Source organism: Cetorhinus maximus, chromosome 12, assembly GCF_964194155.1.
Source record: "Cetorhinus maximus chromosome 12, sCetMax3.hap1.1, whole genome shotgun sequence".
Classification (NCBI taxonomy): domain Eukaryota; kingdom Metazoa; phylum Chordata; class Chondrichthyes; order Lamniformes; family Cetorhinidae; genus Cetorhinus; species Cetorhinus maximus.
In genome coordinates this window covers 100,815,683-100,837,046 of record NC_135890.1, presented here as the reverse complement: position 1 = coordinate 100,837,046, position 21,364 = coordinate 100,815,683, and the positions used below count along the sequence as shown (strand labels likewise).

Sequence of the window (21,364 nt, the reverse complement as noted above, 5' to 3'; positions counted from 1 at the left end):
TTAATGATTTACCTACTTTCATCATCCAAGTCTAATATGTGCAGCAAGTCACAAAAGACACCGTTGCTTCAGGCAAAGTGAAATACAATTGCCTTATTCATGATTTTTTTTTGCAAAATCCAATTACAAGTTAACAGCCTAAGCCAAGGAATAGGTTATAATGAATGCCTGATAATGAGGTAAAGGGCAGTGAAAACGTCAGTAATAAATTGAAAAAGCGGAGGATAACACTGCATTTCATGTAGGCCTTGTATGACTTCGACCTTCCGTCCCCTCATTAGCACGTGCAACGAATAGGAGAAACATACAATCATAGGGTGTTACAGCGCAGGAGACCATTCGGCCCATCGTGCCCGTGTTGGCTCTTTGAAAGAGTTATCCGACAAGTCCCACACGCTGTTCTTTCCCCACGTCCCCGCATTTTCTTTCCTTTCCAAATACATAATACGAGTCAGATTGATTCTTGATTGGTGACATTGTTCCACTGTGAGGATTCAATGCTTGGATTTTACTTCACTGTAAAAGTTGTACCGAATCCCAGTCGCAAGTAACTTTAAAAGTGAGAGTGAATCTGAAAAAAATGGATAGCTCTGCTCCCCGTCCACTTTTAAGTCAGGTCAGGCTGAGGAACTACGGTTTAAACTCGGTGAGGGCTCCACTCAGCTCAGACCTGAACTAACACTTAACACACACGATCTTGGAAAATCTCAGGGCATTCCAGCTCCCGTTTCAGGAGAGTTTACTCCAAGTTTGGGTAACCAGGAGAAACACAGTTAATGTGCCAGTTAAATATTGAATCTGCTGCTCGGACTCCAGTTACACTTGGGCCAAATAGCCATTGGAATAGGCAGCGGTACAGCTTGTTACTAAATGGGCAAAACCCAAACTGTTATCAATTCTAAAATTATTTATACATTAGTTTTATTTAGCTTTTGTGGTGATGTCTGGTGTAAAGTTCCGTTGTTTAGTTGGAACTGATTTCACGTCAGGTTTTAGAGCGTTGATTCTGAGTGTCCCTGAAGAGCGCAAACCGAGAATGGAGTCCCGATGAGGGCGGCGGGAACCCAACGCGACTCTTCCCTCCACAAAACAGCAATTTGAGGGGAGGTCCACTGAGTCAGTTTGAGGAGGAGGAGGAGGAGGGGGTGCAGCGTGATCTGATTAATTAGAAGCAGAACCCAGTTTCTGTCACGTTAAACAGAGAGTTAAACAGAGAGACAACTTCATGGGTCTCTCTCTCTCTCTCTGTGCACAAGGCAGACCACCGGGAGGCTGAGGAGATTTGGACCGTGTGAAGAGAGGCTCCGGGGGGAAAGGGGGGCGAGGAGAGTAGTGAGGTCCGGGAATCGTGGAGGGAGGGGCGGTTGCTATCCCCCCCAGCCTGAGGTTTGATCTCCCCCCTCAGTCTGAGGTTTGATCTCCCCCCCCAGCCTGAGGTTTGATCTCCCCCCCAGCCTGAGGTTTGATCTCCCCCCCAGCCTGAGGTTTGATCTCCCCCCTCAGTCTGAGGTTTGATCTCCCCCTCAGTCTGAGGTTTGATCTCCCCCCCCAGCCTGAGGTTTGATCTCCCCCCTCAGTCTGAGGTTTGATCTCCCCCCCCAGCCTGAGGTTTGATCTCCCCCCCCAGCCTGAGGTTTGATCTCCCCCCCCAGCCTGAGGTTTGATCTCCCCCCCCCAGCCTGAGGTTTGATCTCCCCCCCCCAGCCTGAGGTTTGATCTCCCCCCCCAGCCTGAGGTTTGATCTCCCCCCCCCAGCCTGAGGTTTGATCTCCCCCCCCAGCCTGAGGTTTGATCTCCCCCCCCCAGCCTGAGGTTTGATCTCCCCCCCCAGCCTGAGGTTTGATCTCCCCCCCCCCAGCCTGAGGTTTGATCTCCCCCCCCAGCCTGAGGTTTGATCTCCCCCCCCCCAGCCTGAGGTTTGATTTCCTCCAGCCTGTCGAGCTATGTGTGGGACAATGGTGGGCACCTTTACAATCGCCGTGCTCGGATCTCCCGGAGTGGGGAAAACGGCCATAATCCGCCAGTTTCTTTACAATGACTTCAGCCACGTGTACACCCCGACCAGAGCAAGGTACGTTCACAGACCTTCAGTGATTCTGAACGGTAACCTGTACGACTTGAAGATCATGGATGTGCCGCAGATTCCAACATTTCCATCAACCAGTGCTCAGGTAGGGGAAATGGAGCTTGTTCCTGCTCCTGGCGTATCCCACTTGTCTTTCTGTCAAACTTCTCACTCCCACTGTGTCACTTTCTAGAATTTTTTTTTTTGGGGTACTTGACCAGATCACAAATGGTTTTGTTTTTAACCCTTCTGAAAGTGAAAGGTATACATTACAGGGTAGGGGTTAAAAGTACAAAAAAAAAATACCCCTCCCTGAATGTCCACGGCTTTGTGAAAGCGATTTAACAATTCCCATCTTTTAATATGAATTCAAACGGCGAGGCGAAACTCACGGGTGAAATGCGTTCAATGCGGGTGAGATGATCTGCAAACCCGGGCGGGGAGGTTGGTCAGTCATCGCTTCCCTGGGATTAACGTCGGAGAAAATTGGGTAAAGAATGGAGTTATACTTCAGGTGTAGAAGTGCGTAATTTGCAACTTTCCGCTCGGCAGTGGGTGGGAACTTTTATCCCCAAAAAGTGTAAGAATTTGTCTCCCTCTCAGGCAGTGGTGATGTGGAAATTTTAGAAGTGGGGCCCACTGATGGTGGATTTACCTTGTAGCACCGAGAGATTTATTTATTATCAGCTCCATTCTTAATTCGTGGAGTTGACATTATTTGATATTGTATTTTACAACAGAAAAAGTTAACATACAATATGTAATGTAGACTGTGAGAGTGGGGGTTTTACAGGGTATATATATATATAATGGAGGAAAGGGATGTGACGATTAAACATCTGTGTAGGTCTGTGAAAAATATGCTAGTCAGGACAAGGGATAACTGAAATGTTGAATTATCATTCATACTTTAGCCTCTATAGAATGAAAAATGGGCATTTACAATAAAGCCTTTGCTGAACGAGCTGTGGTTCATCTCTCTAAAAAGAAGGTTGAAAGATCATCTGAAAGAGGTCTAGAAGATTAAGAAAGGGTTTAATTGGGTAGATGTAGAGAAGATGCTTCAACTTGTGGAGAAGACTAAAAGTAGGGACAATAAATATGAGATTGCCACTAGGAATAGGGAATTCCAATTGGGAATTCAGGAGAAATTTCTTCACCCGGAGTGTGGTTAGAAATTGAAACTCACTACCACAAGCAGGCAATTAGCATTGGTGCATTCAAGGGGAAGCTAGATAAACACATGAGGAAGAAAGGAGTAGAAGGTTATGCTGATAGGGTTAACTAAAGAGGGTTAGGAGGAGCATAAACACTGGCACATACCTTTACCACTTATAAGGATAAGGGCAGCAGATGCTTGAGAATACCACCATCTGTTAGTTCCCCTCTAAGTCACACACTATCCTGACTTCGAACTATATATACTGTTCCTTCACAACTATATCCTTCACTGTCACTGGGTTAAAATCCTGGAACTCCCTCACTAACAGCACTATGGGTGTACCTACACCACATGGACTGCAGAAGTTCAAGAAGGCAGCTCACCACCACCTTCTCATGGTCAATGAGGGATTGGGCAACAAATGCTGGCCTGGCCAGTGACACCCACAATCCCATGAACAAATAATTTTTTTTAAAAATGGGCCAACTGCCCTGTTTCTGCACCGTAACATGCTATGCAATCCTATGCATTCCTGTCAAAAAGTGGGCATACTCTTGCTTCCAAAAATCAAAAATTGAGTATTGTCGGTATACCCCTGGTCCCTCCACCACAGATGTATTGATAATGAACTTGCAGGAAGGTGTTTGAACAATGCCAAAATTGATTTAGCTGAAAGTTTAGACAATTGGGATGCATCAACAATCAGGTTAAACTGCTTGTCAAGCAGCTAGTGAGCTGCTTAACCAGCTAAAACCTTCAAAACTTTGATGACGCAACTGTGTGTTGTGCAATGTTTGTGCTTAATAGCTCAGCTGTAAGTTTAGATGCCTGTTGTGCCCACAAGGCCCTAAATGTGCTCAGCTCTCTATTAGTAACTATTTTGCTTTCTGTAAATAAGCCTGTGCTGATAGATTGTTGCTGTCCTTCTGATAGAGCTTATCACCAGTTCTCAACTATATGTCTCTGACTCCTGGAACAGGACTGTAGCTACAATAAAATGTGACAAGGAAATTAGATCTCATGGTAAACAGTGTAATGTGGCAGGAGTATTATATTTTGCATTGCAAGATAAAGAACACCCAATTGAGTATTGCTTCTGAGATTGGAATATCTGAAAACCTTGGACGTGTATTTGTAATTTTTAAAAATTATTTTACATTAAGAAATAAATTGAAAAAGCATACAAGTAATCAAACATGTTTTACAAAAGGAATACTCAATCAACCTCTTTCCTCCAATATCTTGTTCGGTCATGTGGAATATTAGATTGAAATGAATGTTTTGCTGTTCATAACACTATGTTGTAACTTGTAGGTCATTATTCTCCTTGGCTTCTCATGGGTCTGGTATACAGAGAATAGCATTAAGTGAAGAACATTCTTGTGTAAGACCCCCCTCAGATTTCCATTACAATAGGAAGATCAGTACTGGATTCCAAAGGCTACATATACAAACATTGTTGTTGCAACAAACACTGGAATGCTGAATGACCCTTTTCTGTTCGGTTGCAAAACTAGTTAAACAACAGCCAACTCCCATGCTTACTGTAGAAAGAGTAATTTCTGTACACATGATGCTCAAGAATTGTTTTTGCGTTTTGAACTTCAAAACCTGAAATCTGTGATAAAGTAAAATACTTAATGCCATGGTAGTAGCAGATTGAACCTTGGTAGATTTAATGCATTTTAAGCAGTCCTGTTGTAATATGCTGATTCTGTTTATACAGTAATGACATTTTATTGTGTTCAATGAATTGTGCAGTATAATGCTGCTCTTCATCTCCACCTTCTCATGTTAAGATATTCATTATCACAGAGGTGCTATTGATGGCAACATGGTTTTTGCAGCATGTGCAGCATTTTCCTATTAGACAAGTTTGGGAGTTTTCTCTGCACTCTTATTATTTGTCTCCACTTCCCCACTGTCCTATATGCTCTGTTTGAGTCCCCCTCTCACACTTTCCCTTCTGGTGGTCTAATGCCAGCTCTGATGAGGTGCAATATGTGTGGCCAATCATGTTTTAAAGGGAGCAATTTTAGGAGTGGATGAACCCTCTCATAGTCCTTCCTCCACACATTGCTGCATTTACTATCGCCATTAATTCAGTTAATAGATATAATTACAGGAGTGGCTTGAATCCCTTTGTACTGAAGCTAAGTTAATTCTATGCCTGAATCTGGAGCTCCATGATAAGCTTTATGCCTCAAGAGCCTTTCGTTGAATTCCCATCTCTACACAAATATCAAACCAATTTCATGCCACCCGCTGTACACCTAACCCTTAGCCCTTACAGGTTTCCAAGGAGATTGATGCTGCTAATTGGCCTATGCAGTATGTCTGAGATAATTTTGCAAAGGACTTGAAACTGAATACTTACGCCGATATTCCCATAACAAGCTGGTATCATGGAAAAGCTGGAGTATTGCTGATGAAGACTTAAAAGAAAATCTGAGTAAGGTCAAAAGAAAATCATCTGGCTGATTAATTTCGTTCTCAGTGTTAGCACATTGCTCAATAGCTATTAACTGAGAACCAGAGATTAAAATTAATGAAATCTTTACAAGCTTATGCTCTATCCTTAAAAATAGAAGCTTTCATTCCATAGCAAATATCAATCTGCAACCACATGGTCTCAACCAGTTACAGCCCCCTGACATTCAAGGCTATCAGAGAGTTGAGGGACAGTTAAGATGAAGACATTACGTAATAACAAATTCAGGGACAGTTATTCTAAACACTCTGCATCGTCTAAACATTAATATAAATCAAACAGCTCGTAAATCCTCTTCATATCATAGATGTTTGCAGCACATAAAGAGGACATTTGGCTCATTTTATATGTTTTTTAATCTTTCTTATACCAAACCAAAACTAGATTTATTACCTATCTCCACATCATCCCAATCTTTCTGTTTTAAATGCTTACTCACTTTTCCCTAAAACATGCAATTGTCTGTGCCTCAACTATTCCCAGTGGCAAAGCATTCCATGCTGCAAATCCTTCTACTTAAACAAATTTCTCTTAGAGCCTCTTCTCATTCTACTATTGATAATTTTAAATTAATAACCCTTTGTCACTGACTCCCCAACTAGTGGAAAGACTAGAGCTGAAATTGGTCTTGGGTATGCCGTGCTGAACAGACAAAAGCAAAGTAGCAATCAAAGGCAATGAAGGAGAAAACCTGGTGAGAGTAAAACAAGCTGCCAGTTCACTATTGGCCATTTTGCACCATCACCCAAAACCAATTTCAGCCCTAATCTTTCCATATTTATCCTATTGGAACATTGTATGATTTCAAAACCCTCTATTCAACCTCCTTTTAGCTTTCTCCGCTCCAGTGAAAATAGTACCAGCATCTCTCCTCATAACTATTGCTTCCCAACTCAGTATTACTCTAATGAATCCTACATAGTACACTATCTACTGCTTGAATCTGCTTTCTATCATGCAGTAACCCAAACTACACACAGTCTTCTAACTGTGTCCTAACCAGTAACTGTGTACCACCCAATGCCCCTGAGCTAATGAGGGGAAAAAATCAGCCAGTACTCCTGCACATGATTGCTGTATAATAGTGCTTTGCAAAAGTGTGTTTCTGGCTTTAAAGTGGGGATAGAATTGGACTCAGCCATAGATTAACTTGACTACATTCCAGTCTAGGTTCACATATGTAGAATGGACACGCAGACAAGGTACTAGAGGGCTGCTGCAGTGTTTAAGGAACATACGAGCGAAGAGTAGGCCATTCAGCCCCTTGAGCCTGCTCCGCCATATAATAAGATCATGGTTGATCTGATAGTAACCTCAAATCTGCATCCTGCCTACCTCCGATAACCTATCACCCCCTTGCTTACCAAGAATCTATCCACCTCTGCCTTAAAAATACTCAAGAGTCTGCTTCCACCCCCTTTTCAGGAAGAAAGTTACAAAGACTCATGACCCTCTGAGAGAATTTTTTTTTTAACCTCATCTCCGTTTAAATGGGCAATCCCTTATTTTTAAACAGTGACTCCTAGTTCTAGATTCTCCACATCCAACCTGTCAAGACCCGTCAGAATCTTTTATGTTTCAATCAAGTTGCCTCTTACTCTTCTAAGCTCCAGCAGATACAAGCCTAGCCTGTCCAACCTTTCCTCATAAGACAACCTGCCCATTCCAAAATACCTTTATGATTGGAAGGATAAAAGGAGAAAATCATAAGGGGAATAGGACAGAAAAGCATTTTATCAGGCATAGGTATGAGATTTGTATTCCCTTGCCAGTTGTCTTTGTGTCTCTGATTGCCACTGCCATGCACCATGAAACTTTTTATCATTTAATTTTCCCTGCCCTCCACTCAATCACAGACCTTGCATTTTGTTCTTCTTCCCACCCTTAACCTCTTCACTTGCTCAGTACCTATTATATTTCTACCTTTTCCCAGTTCTGATGAAAGGTCACTGATCTGAAACGTTGACTCTGTTCCTGTCTCCATAGATGCTGCTAGACCTGCTGAGTACTTCCAGCATTTTACGTTTTTTATTTAGACAGACATGACTTACCCTTCACAAATCCATGTTGACTCCTATACTTGATGTCAGTCACTCAATCCCTGATTCCAGTAACTTTCCCACAATGGATGTTAATCTGCAATGATCTGGTTTCTTCCTCTATCCCTTCTTAAACAATGGAGTGACACTTACAATATTCCAATACTGAATGCCCTCAGTGAATGGTTCCATAACTGTGTTATCAGACTCCCTTTTTTCACTTGAGAATCCTGAAGTACCTTGCCCCCTTTGAAATGAATCTTCCCTTACTCCTGTGCAAAGACAAATCATTAAAAATATGACAAATGTCTCTGAGCAGTTTTGTCACCACTTGCCAATGAAGAAGGAAGCACTTCCTAAATTAAGGCACTGAAGTTCAGATTCTATTCCTTTACTGTGACATATAAGGGTGAAATACTTTTACACGTGTGGCTTCAGTCAAACTTAGTTCCTGTGTTTCATGGGGCCCAGGTATTTCCATTACATCTTTGCAGCTTTGACAAAGTTAATTTAATTTTCAGCTAGATCACTGAGTGGAACATCTGAAGAAGTTGAGTAGTGCGAAGCAACACTACAGTGTCTGGGTCACAATAACCTCAGAAGTCATGGGCCATGACCTGCTTGCTCTCAGCTGTTGGAAGTACACGTTGAAGCAAGCAGCCAGAAGGAGAAATGAGAGAGGGCAAAATAGAGGATGGCCGTCAATAAAATTAAGTCGAGTCTGTCCTGTGCACAAATCAGCTTCTAACCAATAGATTTTGAATATTTCATGTTGTACCACTGATAATTGAGAAAGTAAATGCTAACTGTTAATTTGTTATAGCAGCTGTCCATGTTAAGGTGACACATTTTCCTCATTCTTGTTTTGGAGGAATGGTTGGATTCTCGGTGCCGAGGTGTTAGAAATGCAAGCGCATACGTGCTTGTGTATGACATCTGCTGCTTCGATAGTTTTGAATACGTGAAAATGATTCGGCAGCAAATTGCAGAAGTCAGGTAAGAATTGTGCTTTTCCTCGCTATTTCCTGGGCTGTTTTATACCCTTTTATAGTGTAAGCCTTTTTCTTTGGCAACATGACATCCATCGTCCATAGCGATGGCACTGCAAAAGGACAGTCCACCTTTGGATCTCAAAAAGAAAAGGGGAGCTGAGAGTGGTGCAGGCTGGGTCATTGAATATATTCAAGGTTGAGTAGAACAGATTTTTGATCTACAGGGAAGTCAAGAGTTATGGGAAGCAGACAGGAAAGTGGAGTTAAGGCCACAGTCAGATCTGCCATGATCTTATTGAAGGGAGGAGCCGCTCAATGAGCCAAATGGCCTACACCTGCATCTATTTCTTGCGATTTTATGATCTTTAATGTCAAACCTATGAACATTGGTAAGAATTAAATATTGCAGATCTATAATAATTATCTGTAATCAAAATAATTAATGGAAAAATCAAGCTAAATGCTTACTAACAATTGATTGATAAATATTAATATTTTGAAAACCTAACAGAAAAAGTGAACACTGCAGGACCCAAATTACTTTTCAATAACTATTATTAAGGAAGTCTTAACAATGTACTTAGAAAAGCATAGTATGAATTGAACAAGTGAACATAGCTTTACTAAGGGGAAATCCTGTTTGACAAATTTATTAGAGCTTTTTGAGGATGTAACTAGTAGGGTAGATAAAGAAGAACCAGTAGATATAGTATACCTGGCTTTCTAAAAGGCATTTGGTAAGCTGCCACACAAAAGTTTAATTGGCAAGATAAGGGCTCATGGAGTTTGGGATAATATTTTCTCATGGGTAGAGGATTATTTAATGGATAGAAAGCAGAGAGTGGTATAAACAGGGCTTTCTTAAGTTGACAGGCAGTGAATAGTGGAGTGCTGCAAGGATCAATGCTGGTGCCTCAGCTATTTGTAATCTATATTAATGACTTAGATAAAGAGGCAGAGAGTAATGTGTCAAAGTTAACTGATGATACCAAGCTAGGTGGGAAGAAAAGCTGTGGGGAGGACACAGAAGCTGCAAAGAGATATAGACAGGTTAAGCGAGTGGGCAACAAGATGGCAGAGGAATATAATGTAGAGAAGTGTGAAGTTATTCATTTTAGTCATGAGAATGGAAAAGCAGAATATTTTTTGAAAGGTGTAAAACTTGTAAGTGGTGATGTTCAAAGAGACTTGGGTGTGCCTGTCCAAGGAATGCAGAAAGTTAACGTGTAGGTGCAGCAAGCAATTAAGAAGGCAAATTTCAAAGATCAGCCATGTTAGCCTTTATTGTAAGGGGATTGGAGCACACAAAAAAAGAAGTTTTGCTACAGTTGTACAGGGTTATGGTGAGACCACATCTGGAATACTGTGTACTGTTTTGGTCTCCACATTTAATAAAGGATATATTTGCATTAGAGGTGGTACAGCGAAGGTTCATTAGATTGGACCCTGGGATGAGGGGATTGTCCTATGATGAGAGGCTAATTAAATTTGGCTTATATTCTCTGGCATTTAAAGAATGAGAGGTGATCTAATTGAAACCTACGAATTTCTGAGGGGGCTTGATAGGATAGATGCTGAGGGATTTTGTTTCTGCTGGCTGGGGAGTCTAAAACAGGGGGGCACAGGGGCCAATCATTTAGGACTGAGATGAGAAGAAATTACTTCACTCACAGGGTTGTGAATCTTTTGAATTCTCTACCCCAGAGGTTGTGGATATGCCATCATTTTAAAGCTGGGATAGACAGATTTTTGGTTTCTCAGAGATATGGGGAGCGGGTGGGAAAATAGAGTTGAAGCCTAAGATCAGCCATGATCATATTGAATGGCAGAGCAGGCTCGATGGGCTGTATGGTCTACTCCTGCTCCTCTTTGTGTTCTTGTGTTAATTGTCAGCAAATCTCGTTCTCTTGCATTTCTGCTTAAGCACCAAAGATATACATATGGAGAATCAACATATGGTAATGTATAGTCACCATGGCTTTAGCAAGTTTATTGTTTTTATCATGGCTATCTCTTGTTGAAGATCAAACTCTATGTTAAAGATGGGACTTTGTTCAGTTTCCGTGTGCTGGTGCTGCCAGGGCTTTGACAATACTGTTCTGAAGCTGGCCACCAGGAGGAGCTACAAGAGCGGCCTGCTATTCCTTCCTCCCTTTACCAATCTGCTTGACTCTTGCGTCGTGACATAATACCATCATCAGATCATGAGTGCAGTGTGTGAAAGAATGCAAGCGGAAGTCTTGCACCCTAAAACATTGAGTTACATCATTGGGGTAACAGTGAAAGGGAATGGTGGGCTACAGATCACATATTGTAACAGTGGCCTGCTCTTGGGCCTGGCTAATGTGACCATTTACAGGTCCAGGTTGGGGATGACCCATGGGGATGGTTGCTCTGCCAGCCTGCCTCTATTCTGCAATCTTATCTGCACCTGGTTGGCCCAGAAGGAGCACGTGGTGTCCACCAGTACACTTGAGGCATTCCATGATTGGTGGGCACTGAAGGAACTGCAGACTATAATAAGTATCAATATTATTTAATTTAAAAGATTCCCATTGTTTATGGTTTCATTCCTTATTAGTTTTGCCCTCCAAAAAAGGGGCACCTTTGCGTGGTTTTTGTTTGATAACAGGCTTATTCAGAAAAAGCACTCCATCTCGCATCACAAATCAGGGATTCAGTGAAAGGAGTTGCCAGTTGGCTTCCTAACCTCATGTGCATCACTTGTGCTGACAGGACTAATCCTGCCGACTGGAAAATACAAGAATTCCCAAAGGTTGTTTCTCTTGATGGGGGGTGGTTGTCATACAATTTTCTTCACTTCTTGCCTGAGGCCACTGACTCATTCCAAAGGGGCCAGTTACCTTGCCTCAATGGTTATTATTCATGTATTCTACAACATTTATCATTGAGGACACTACAGGTTCTACACTCTCAATGATTCAGTCATACTGAACATTTAAAAATTTTTCACAAGACCAACCCTGCCCAGCAGCAAAGTGAGTTTTTGTGCCTTTCCCAATGAATTCACCCATTACTAACTCTGCAACATCCTCTCTGCTGCAACCCAGGCAGCTGATCGTGTGACCACATTGACAGAAGGGTGCAGATGGAGATGAAAGCGATGCATCTGATGTGGGTGTGTGTCCATTGGTGATTCGAAGCCTACAAATTGGGGTACACTTTGTTAAAGTGCATTTTCCAAAGCAGAAAAATCATCTGCTCAAGCTCCATTCCAACATTGGAAAACAATCTCAATAGACAGATCAGTGTCATACTGAGGGAGTGCTTCATTGTCAGAGATGTCGTCTTGCAGATCAAACCTTAAACTAGGGTGCCACCTGACTGCTCAGATGATTGAACAGATCCCACAGTACAGCCTTTGTAAAGCAGGCCGAGGTGTGTTTTGGTCAACATTTATCCTTTGAACAATATCAAAAATAAATTAAAAGCAAAATACTTCAGATTTGGAGTGTGAAAATAAAAACACAAAATGTTAGAAATATTTAGCAAGTTAGGCAGAGTGTGGGGATAGAGAACCTGAAACGTTAACTCTGCTTCTCTCTCCACAGATGCTGCCTGATCTGGAGTAATTCCAGCATTTTGTTTTTATATCAAAAATGAATAGCTACTTTTGGGATCTTGCTGTGGACAATATGGCTGCTAAATTTGCTTATAAAATAGAAGTGTGTGTGTTCTGAATGTAATTCATTAGCTATAAACATATTGGGACATTGAGGATTTGAAAGGTGCTATATAATTTATTAACAGTGAGAGTAGGAACCAGTGCTCTATTCATATACATTAGTTGACCTTTGCTCTGTTGGTATGAGGTAGGACAGGGGAAAAGCTGTCTAGTTTCATCAGCTGTTTTCTATCCAGCAACCCCTATTGAATAGTGTGTTAGTGTTCTGAGAGAAGTAAGGACTCTGCAGTGATTTTTCTTTTGGTTCCCAGAAGACCATCCAAATGACCATTTTTCATATCCAAGTGTAGCCATTAAATCTTAGCAAATGCTGACTGTACAAGTCAACAGCTTCAGGCTAGGAGAGAAAAAAATATCCCGGTACATTTTAAGAACCCTTAAACAATAATATTTGCTACTTTCCATTTATTTTTCAGGGGTACCAATCCAAAGCAAGTACCAATTATCATTGTTGGAAATAAGAGAGACCTCCAAAAACAGCGCTTCACTCCACGAAGGACTGTAAGTGTCCTGGTGAAGGAGATGTGGAAATGTGGTTACATCGAGTGCTCTGCACAATATAACTGGCATATTTTACTTCTGTTTCAAGAACTCCTGAGCAGCACTGTGGGTAGAGGCTGCAAACATGTGCATCCATCCATTAACATCCAAGGGGCACTGCAGAGAAACAGGTGCAATGTGATGTGATTACTTGTTAAACTAAATATTGCCATTCGTTCTACTGAATGATCATGGTTTTCTTTTAGCTTTCCAAGAACTATTGGACCTTACTGTGAATAGGAAAATTGTGGAATATAAAATCTTTTTTTTAAAACTAGGATAGCTTTGAATTCAGCCTCACATCTCTAACTGGATTTACTGTGAAGTTTTACTGTACTTCATCTACAAATCAACATTTTTCAGTATTTCAAATTGTTTAAATCACTTTTTTTTTAAAATCAGCAAAAATTGACAGTTTCCTCAGTTCTTTATTAAACATCAAATTAAAGGGGGAAAAACTAAAATGTGGCTTACTCTAACTACATTAAATAAATGGGAAAATAATGACCTGTTGGCCATTGTAGAACCAAAAAACCTTTTTTCCAATATTATAAGAACCATTTTAGTACAGGTATTGGGTGGATCTACACATTCGACTATAATTTTTCTTCAAAGATTGCCAATTTACCTTGAGAATCCATATCCTTTCACTTTAATAGGGGGAAAATTAATTACAAAATTTAAAAAACTGAAAAACGTTGAACACACAGGTCAATCAGCATCTGCAAGAGAAGGCGGGTGATATTGTTTTGATGTTGTACTGTATTCCCCAAGTGCCCAAAACATCCCAACTTATTTTTCCTCTTTGACGCAAGTATTTCCAAAATTACCTCTGAGATGAGAGGAAACTTCAAACAGGAACCACATCCAGTTTCTCTGGAAAAAAACCTTTATTACACTTTATTTTTTAAAATAATACAATCTGAGTGTGACATTACTTTGAAATAAACTACAATTTACACATTTTTGGTACATGTTCCTTTTCTTCCATGACATCACTTGATCCCAAATGTCAAGTTTCAAACGTCTACAGAACGCAGTCTCACTTGAAATCCTCATTTGCTCCACTCCAAAGAGAGCAGGTTCACACATTGTACATCTCTCATAGTAGAAGCATTAACTTAAGGCAAGGGTGGGGTAAAGGCAAAACATTTGTTTTGCAGCACTGTGTACAGCCTCACTATTTACATATGCATTGCACAATATGTTCTCAAGGATCTTATCAAGACTGTCGCAGCATTTTGGTCACTAATGCTTCTCCAGATTTTCTGCTGAAAAGGTGGATGGAAGTCCTCAACACTTTTACTGTTTCCCAAAGTTATACTCCTATGAATGACCTCAGTTAAAGATGCCCGTCTTCTGAATTGTCACACCATCCCTACTGATTTTATTTCACCAATTGTAATTCAGAACAAATGTTCAATTCAAGCCAAGTGTAAATTGCTACAAGCAAATCCTGTTTATCTTCAAGACTAATTTTTCTTTAAATGGAAACCATGTATTTAAACAAATCCTGATTAGTGCAAGAATAACCTCTTTCTTTTCCCATTCCCATCCGGCTCAGCCTGTTCCTGAGCCTTTTGAAGTTATCAGATCACCGACAAGACAAAGTAGAGGAAAGCACAGGTCAGGTCTGTCCCACCCTAGCTATTTAGAGGGAAAGGCTCAGATCACTTTTGCCCTAATATATATGGTTAACTTTTCACTTGAATTCTTGAAGTTGTTGTTTTATCGAAAGTCAGAGATGAGAAAGAGAATCAGAGGCAAAAGGAGAGACAGAAAGGTTGAATTCTGGCATGATCAACAACCACTGAGGTGAGGGAAAGCAGTGAATTATTCACTTGTAAGCAATTCTGCTCCTTTGTACTGTTTTACTTGGCAAATTGGACCTGCCAAACCTTATTTACTGTACTATTGTTCTTAAAGCACCTGTTCTGTTAGTGCCTTCAGACACCAGTTGCCTTTCTGGATACTGTGTGCATATCCTGTTGAGTCCTACTGTTGAAATGGTCTGAGAATAATTCCCTTTCAAGTGCTGAGTTCTAACAAAACAAGTGTCATTATTCATGCACTAACTCATCTACTGTAGGAATTCCACTCTAGGCAAAATTCTGGATATCTGCATAACAGTTTAATTATTCAACTTTTCAATTTGAGAAGCACTGTGCAAATTAATGTTTTGATATGCAGTCTGCAAAAAATCCAGCTGCATTGTTCAACTTACGAAAAAGTTTCAGGATTTAGCTGTGTGGTTTAAGGTGCCACAAATTAATATATACACATCTAGTGCCAACGTCCCTCTCAAATGCTCGGCTGAACAGTGTACTCTCTGTTCACTACAATCAGTGTTTATCAATTATTCTTTCAAGAGCTAAAAGTTCTTTAAAACATATTTTTACCAGTTGTAATTGCATAGTTAATAACTGCATACTTAATTATTTTACACAATAAATATCTCATGCCCAGAAAAAACATACCCCACAACCAACCTTCTAAATATGTTTTACACAATCGAGTCAATATTCCACAAGAATGTCAATTTTGCATTAGGTTAATATAGTATGTATTTAACACTTCATCGTGCAAATATTGTTCCTGCAAATAGCGGCAACATGACTGGATCTACAATTAGACATGACGTCCTTCAACACAATATTTAAGCTGGCAAATAAAACCTAATGTTTTTAACATGAATGGGTGTCAATGTGTTGATTGCATTCAAGCTGTTTACTTCACCAGCCTAATCTCTTATACAAGTTAAGTCAGTACCACGGGACAGGTTTTAGCATAAATAATTCATTCACATTGCAAATTCAAATCCAGAATCAAAATTAGAAATTAAGAAATGGGAGAGGAGAGAATGTCCTACAGTCTTCCAAATCGAGAAATGTGGGTGGTGCAGTTCCAGTGCTATTAGTCTGGCAGATGCACAGAAGTCCCAAAGACAGAGTCAGACCCATGGGTCTGATTTGGAGAGACAAGCACTATATCTACACGCCTACTAAAACGTAGGGAAATTGTAGCAAAATATTTCTCAAATACCTCAGCAATCTGGCCATGGGACAAGTGTTGGAGAAACATCAGCACACACAGGGTTCAATTTACCTCAGACCGCAGTGCGCCAGGCCAATGTTCATTAATTTAACAGATCATAAATCACTCAGCACGATGTCTTCCTGATACTGTCCTAATAATCTATGCCACCTGAAAATGCTGACAATTTGAAATGTTTCATCCATTGTCTGTGGTAAAGCAGGATTTACGAGTAATGACGAAAGGAAGAAAATTTCAAATATAATCGTGAAGTGGTTCATTAAAAAGGTGCATACCCCACATGAACAGTAGTTTTAAAGTTTGCACCTTATATTTTAAAATGGCACCTTAATCGAATTAGTTGGTGCAGTTTCAGAGAGACAAAGTCAACAGAGACCCCATATAAACCCTCTTTGGTAAATAGCATTAAATAAATCAGCATCTCAACAGATACCTATGGGATGACCTAAATTATTAGAAAGTATCTAATTGTGTTAATCTTCCTGGCCTCCAAGCCAAGCCCCCTGGTGTTGGGATGCCTCGCCTCTCTCCAATTCCGCACGGTAGCAGTTTAGTTCTGGCACAGCACCATCTTGCAGCACCAACTGAAGGCTGTCTTGGCATCCGAACCTGGCATTCCGGCAGCTCAAGAGCTTAGCGGGTCACCAGCCAGGCCCTGGGAGTACCGAGGCACCGCGACATGAAGTGGCAGTGCCTGGGTTCACACCTTCTACAACCCCCCCACCCCCCCCAGAGGTTGCAAGGGTTCACTGCCAGCTGCACTTGTACACATCCTGGTGGCTGGATGTTAAAAGCTGCTGGGTGGGTGCTTTATCACATGAGCATTCAATAGTGGGAAAAAAAGTACAAAAAGGAAAAAGCCGCACCCTCCCGAAATTCCATGAGAACCATGTGTCCTGGAATAGTAAATACTGTGAAATAAAATGCTGTGCAGATGTTTCCAGCTGTGACTGTGTGCGCCGACTGTCAAACCAAAAAAAAACCCCAAGCGAGATGAGCGGTGTTTGCGATGAGACACTAGGGACTCCTTGCACTCAAAGCCACCACATTACCTGTCACAGCCGGGAGTGAGCCACAAACATTGCAGGATAAGCAAAGCAAAACTGACTCAAATTCCAAATCGCTAAAGTGACTGCAATGGATAATTAATTTAATTTTATTTTTTAAAAAATGAACCCTGTTAAAATTACTCCTCCCGGACCTGAAAACAATCCAGGGTTAGATATTAAGACAATAGCATTGATTATCCTCTGATTAATTCTATTTTAGCAGCATAATCACACTGAGCACCACTTCCACAGATACTGGGCAAGGTACCAGTGTACAATGGGTAAAGTGTTTAGGTAACGTGCAAACAATGCATAAAATACCACAGCACCACTGAGAGCTACATCCAGCATCGCTATCTTTTTAAAATGGCTAATCCCTTATCCAGGCCATCCCTCAAAAGGTTTCCAATCTGCAGGGCTCTTTTACTGTCAGCGCTTTCTTAACTCTCTGAAGATCAGGGACCATTTCCCTAATGTGTTCATACTGGATAATTCGGCAGTCACAGTCATATTTGCTCCTCAGCAAAGCTGTGTTTAAATGTCACTAACCAGAGCATCCACACCCCAGTCAAAGGCAGAACATCATCTCCCTCCTCTCGACACTTATCCTGCCAAAGAACCATTCCTACTTTTAGCAGATTGGCAGCACGGGGGGGACTGAGGAAAGGTCTGACAAAAGATAATAACCAAAAAAAAAAGTGGGGAAAAAAATAATGAACCCTTTCAGTTCTGCACCCGCTGGAGATAGTTCATTTCACACCAAACAAGAAAGTGAATAGCTACGAAGTAACTACATGGTGTACATATTAGTGAAGTAGAAAGTTAGCATATAAACTCCAATGGACAGACTAACCCGGTATGGATTTCGGCTGCTGTCCCATTCCCTCCCCAAACCACTGGCCGTAGGGTTTTGTGTACCACATTTGAAATGCAAACCCATTCCCGGGACAATTTGCATCCTTGTCCAAACAGTGCTCAGGCTGGTTATACCTTCAAACCTGCTCGGGCTCAATTCAACAAGGTTACATTAAACCGGCTCCCCCGCTCTCATTCACACATACATAGAACAGGTCCCTAAGCCCAACCAGCCCCCAGTCACCTATCCAGACAGATTCCCCAGACAGAACTGAACAAAATGATCTGGGTTCAGAACAGTCAGGATTAAGCGTTACATATCAACAAGGACCAAACGCCACCGCCCCTTGAACTAACAGCACTCAATACTAACTACCGCTCAACAGTCCTGGTGATAGATGAATGCAGAAAGTAATGTAAAAGGATCCCCCAATATAAATCACAATGATCGAATATCAGCAATGACCCCCGCCTGCTTTGGGGTGCAAAACTGAAGACAGACGGGCAATCGGATGGCTCCCGTCATCCCATCCATCAATCGATTCATGTCTCCTGCCAAACCTTTCCCAGTATAGTACAGACCATCAGCCATTACTTCAATATTAATTACATTGGGAGATTAAGTTTTCTAAGCTTCCCAAAATGCATTCAACCTGAGATGCTTATAATAATTTGGTTCATTTCAATTCAATACAAATGCAAAGGAAAAAAACAAGGATTTCTAAGCTGTAAACATGAGGGGTATATATGTTAGGTTAGACCCAGGAGTCTTCATCCTGGTTTACAGGCGGAGTTTCCCTACCATCCGAGGTAGGTGATGGCAGGAGGTCCTCTCTAGAACTCTGAAGTTCTTCATTGTGCAAGATTATTTTGTGCTTCAACTTCCGTCGAGAGTGGCTGCTGTCTTGTAGAGAATTCTGTGGTGATCTTGGAGACTTCAGCCCTTGTCTGCAGCTGACTGGTGTGGGGATTTGCGAGGGTCTCTTTTCTGGTCGATTGTCTGTTCGTGGTCGAATCTTGGGACGAAGCTTCATCTTGTAGATAGAAGGCACTCGGTCTGGTTTCTTTAGCCCTTTCTTGGGCCTCATTTGAACAGCATGTTTGTGATGGAAATTCAGCTGGACATTAATAGATGACTCACTAGAAGTCTCAATGAAGGACCCTTCACTGTTTTCACGCTCTTGATCATCACCCACATTCTGAGCAGTGATTTTGTCCACTGTATTACAGTCCTCCTGTTCAGTGCACTTTTCAGTGGGGGCCTCTCCATTCTGTTCCTTCTCCAGTTCTGGTGGCCCATTCCGGCTGGAGACACTGTGCTGGTCCATCATATAGAACCTCTTTTCAGCTAAAGGGCTTGACAGTATAGGCTCACTTACATTCTCTATAGTTTTTAGAACATTATATGTTGTGGTGCATACACCTGGACACCTTCCATTCCATTCAGAGCCATCTACAGTGTCCATCTGGCCACGTCCTTCCTGGATCTCACTTATCACTGAATTACAGTCACTGTACGACTGCTCCAGTGGCAATGGCGTCAGTTTTTCTGCCTCTTCTCCTAGGTGATTTTGTAGTTTGTTCACTACATTTGTGGAAGAAGTAGATGAGGTTGTGGAGCAGTACACAGAACCAGTCATCCTCTGCTCTGCTTTTCGGACTGGTTGGGCTATATTAGTATCAAGGAACAATCCAAAGGTCTCGCTGCCACCACTTTCCGACAGGACCTGCTTTGTATTTGCCAGAAACTCCTCCTCAAAGCTCCTATACAGTTCTTGTTCTTTATTGGGATCGAAACCCTGGTTCAAGTTGAATATTTCCTCTGAGCCATCAATCTCTAAAGAGGGGCTTGGGGGGCACCCATTTGTATCACTGCAGCCAATAGAAGACTCGTGGCCATGGGAAGCTACACAAACATTTAACACATTCTGATTGTTATCATAGCACAACATCTGCGGAGTCCTTCTCCCAGTTTGAGAGGATGGCATTGGTTGCCTGGATGAAGTAGTTTTAGGCACAGGGCTAGATGATCTGGAGGTCACAGATGTCTTCCCCTTGGCAACTAAAGAAGTTGGATATTTTGTCTCTGGCTGTGTTGTATGCAAATTATTTAAGGCAAATGGAGCAGGTGATTTGGCTCTAGGTATTCTTTTATTTGTTTTTCCTTTATCATCCTTTGATTCGCCCGCATGAGCCCAGGAATGCTGTCCCTCTTTCCCTCGGCTGATCATTAGGATGGCATCGTTTTGTGACTTGCCCTTTTTTGGTGTAGTCGAGTTCTGGCTCACTGCCCTGTTGGGCTCTCGAGAAACGCGTGCAGTGCCATAGCTTGGCAGAGTTGTACTCTGGTACCGGTTCTGCCCTTCACACCCCACACTCTGATCCGACGACTCACTTTTTCGCCTCATTTGAGCAGTCCTTCTCTTTGAGTCTTGATGTGCTCCATTTCTTTGTATTACGTGTTCACCTGCTACTCTGTTTATAATCAAAATATCATCACTTAAGGCTTTACAAGCAGAAAGTGCTGTTTTCTGTCTTCCAGTTTGCATAGATGTATTTTCACGGTCACCTGGTTGCCGCTGAGGTGTTGCTGATTCTCTTGACCTAAAAAAGGTACAAAAAATTATTTTATCCATTCGGATTATAATCTGATATACAAAATTGATTTGGGGTAACTGATTAAAATGATAATCAGTTGCACAAGGTGATGCTATTGTTCACTGCAGCAGTTTGACATAATGTCTGAGTGTTTGTATTTTGATGGGACAGTCAACATTCATCTGTACATATTAGTTTATTTAACATAGAAAGAAATGCCCTCAGATGCTACACAAAAGCATTATTCGACAAAGAGGCTCAACAAAAGCTTGGTTGAAGTGAGTTTTGAAGATGGTCCATTAATGGAGGAATGGGAGTTGGGTGGTTTAGGAAAGAAATTAGAATATAGACTTAAAAGGTTAAAAGGCAAAACTTCCAAATAGAAGGACAAAGGCTGGGAGGGAGTTTGGGGTTGGCAGTTGTAAAACCAAAACAGAGCAAAAAGGAATTGGGAGACTTGAAGGAGTTGTATAGGAGGACTTATGGAAGAGAAAGGCCAAGGATGAACTAAAACTTGATGAAAATTTTACTTTTGAGCCATCATGGGATAAGGGTCAATGTAGATCAGCAAGGTTAGCTGTGACAGATTAGTGGAATGTTTCAGGATAGAATAAAAGCAAAATACTGCGGATGCTGGAAATCTGAAACAAAAACAAAAATTGCTGGAAAAACTCAGCAGGTCTGACAGCATTTGTGGAGAGAAAGAGTTAATGTTTCGAATCCAGATGACTCTTCAGAACTAAAGGGAAGTAGAAATGTGGTGAAATAAATACTGTATATGGGAGTTGGGGGACAGATGAAGCTGGTTAGAAG

General features: G+C 41.4%; 2 protein-coding genes and 1 long non-coding RNA gene across 5 annotated transcripts in view; 1 reads left to right on the top strand and 2 right to left on the bottom strand.

The window, feature by feature from the left end:
• The first annotated feature begins 1,917 nt into the window (after nucleotides 1–1,917).
• rasl10a (RAS-like, family 10, member A) lies at nucleotides 1,918–13,402 on the top strand. 2 transcript variants are annotated; one of them, XM_078554255.1, is made up of 4 exons: nucleotides 1,918–2,171; nucleotides 8,629–8,753; nucleotides 12,872–12,956; nucleotides 13,045–13,402. In XM_078554255.1, exons 1-4 carry the CDS (start codon nucleotides 1,944–1,946, stop codon nucleotides 13,051–13,053), a joined length of 447 nt encoding a protein of 148 aa, XP_078410381.1. In that variant the 5' UTR covers nucleotides 1,918–1,943; the 3' UTR covers nucleotides 13,054–13,402. The 2 variants fall into 2 exon arrangements, with proteins under 2 accessions (XP_078410381.1, XP_078410380.1); XM_078554254.1 differs by having other exon boundaries at nucleotides 12,872–13,402.
• Nucleotides 4,453–8,009, bottom strand: LOC144687129 (uncharacterized). The gene is made up of 3 exons (XR_013578073.1): nucleotides 7,770–8,009; nucleotides 5,605–5,675; nucleotides 4,453–4,570 (listed from the first exon to the last, which is right to left on the bottom strand). It is a non-coding gene; the product is annotated as an uncharacterized LOC144687129 (long non-coding RNA).
• Nucleotides 13,403–13,866: 464 nt separating the features above from the next.
• Nucleotides 13,867–21,364, bottom strand: part of gas2l1 (growth arrest-specific 2 like 1) — a 62,881-nt gene continuing 55,383 nt past the window's right edge. For both annotated transcript variants that reach the window (XM_078554253.1, XM_078554252.1), the window contains exon 6: nucleotides 13,867–20,557. In XM_078554253.1, coding sequence (XP_078410379.1) covers nucleotides 18,709–20,557 — 1,849 coding nt within the window. In that variant the 3' untranslated portion in view covers nucleotides 13,867–18,708. The remainder of the gene's footprint in view (nucleotides 20,558–21,364) is intronic.

Bases quoted from the DNA above. Each gene is read 5' to 3' on its own strand.
- rasl10a (XM_078554254.1), top strand. From the start codon at position 1,944: ATGTGTGGGACAATGGTGGGCACCTTTACAATCGCCGTGCTCGGATCT. The intron at 2,172-8,628 runs GTAGGGGAAATG...CTTGTTTTGGAG, and splicing joins TTCCATCAACCAGTGCTCAG to GAATGGTTGGATTCTCGGTG. The intron at 8,754-12,871 runs GTAAGAATTGTG...TTTATTTTTCAG, and splicing joins CAGCAAATTGCAGAAGTCAG to GGGTACCAATCCAAAGCAAG.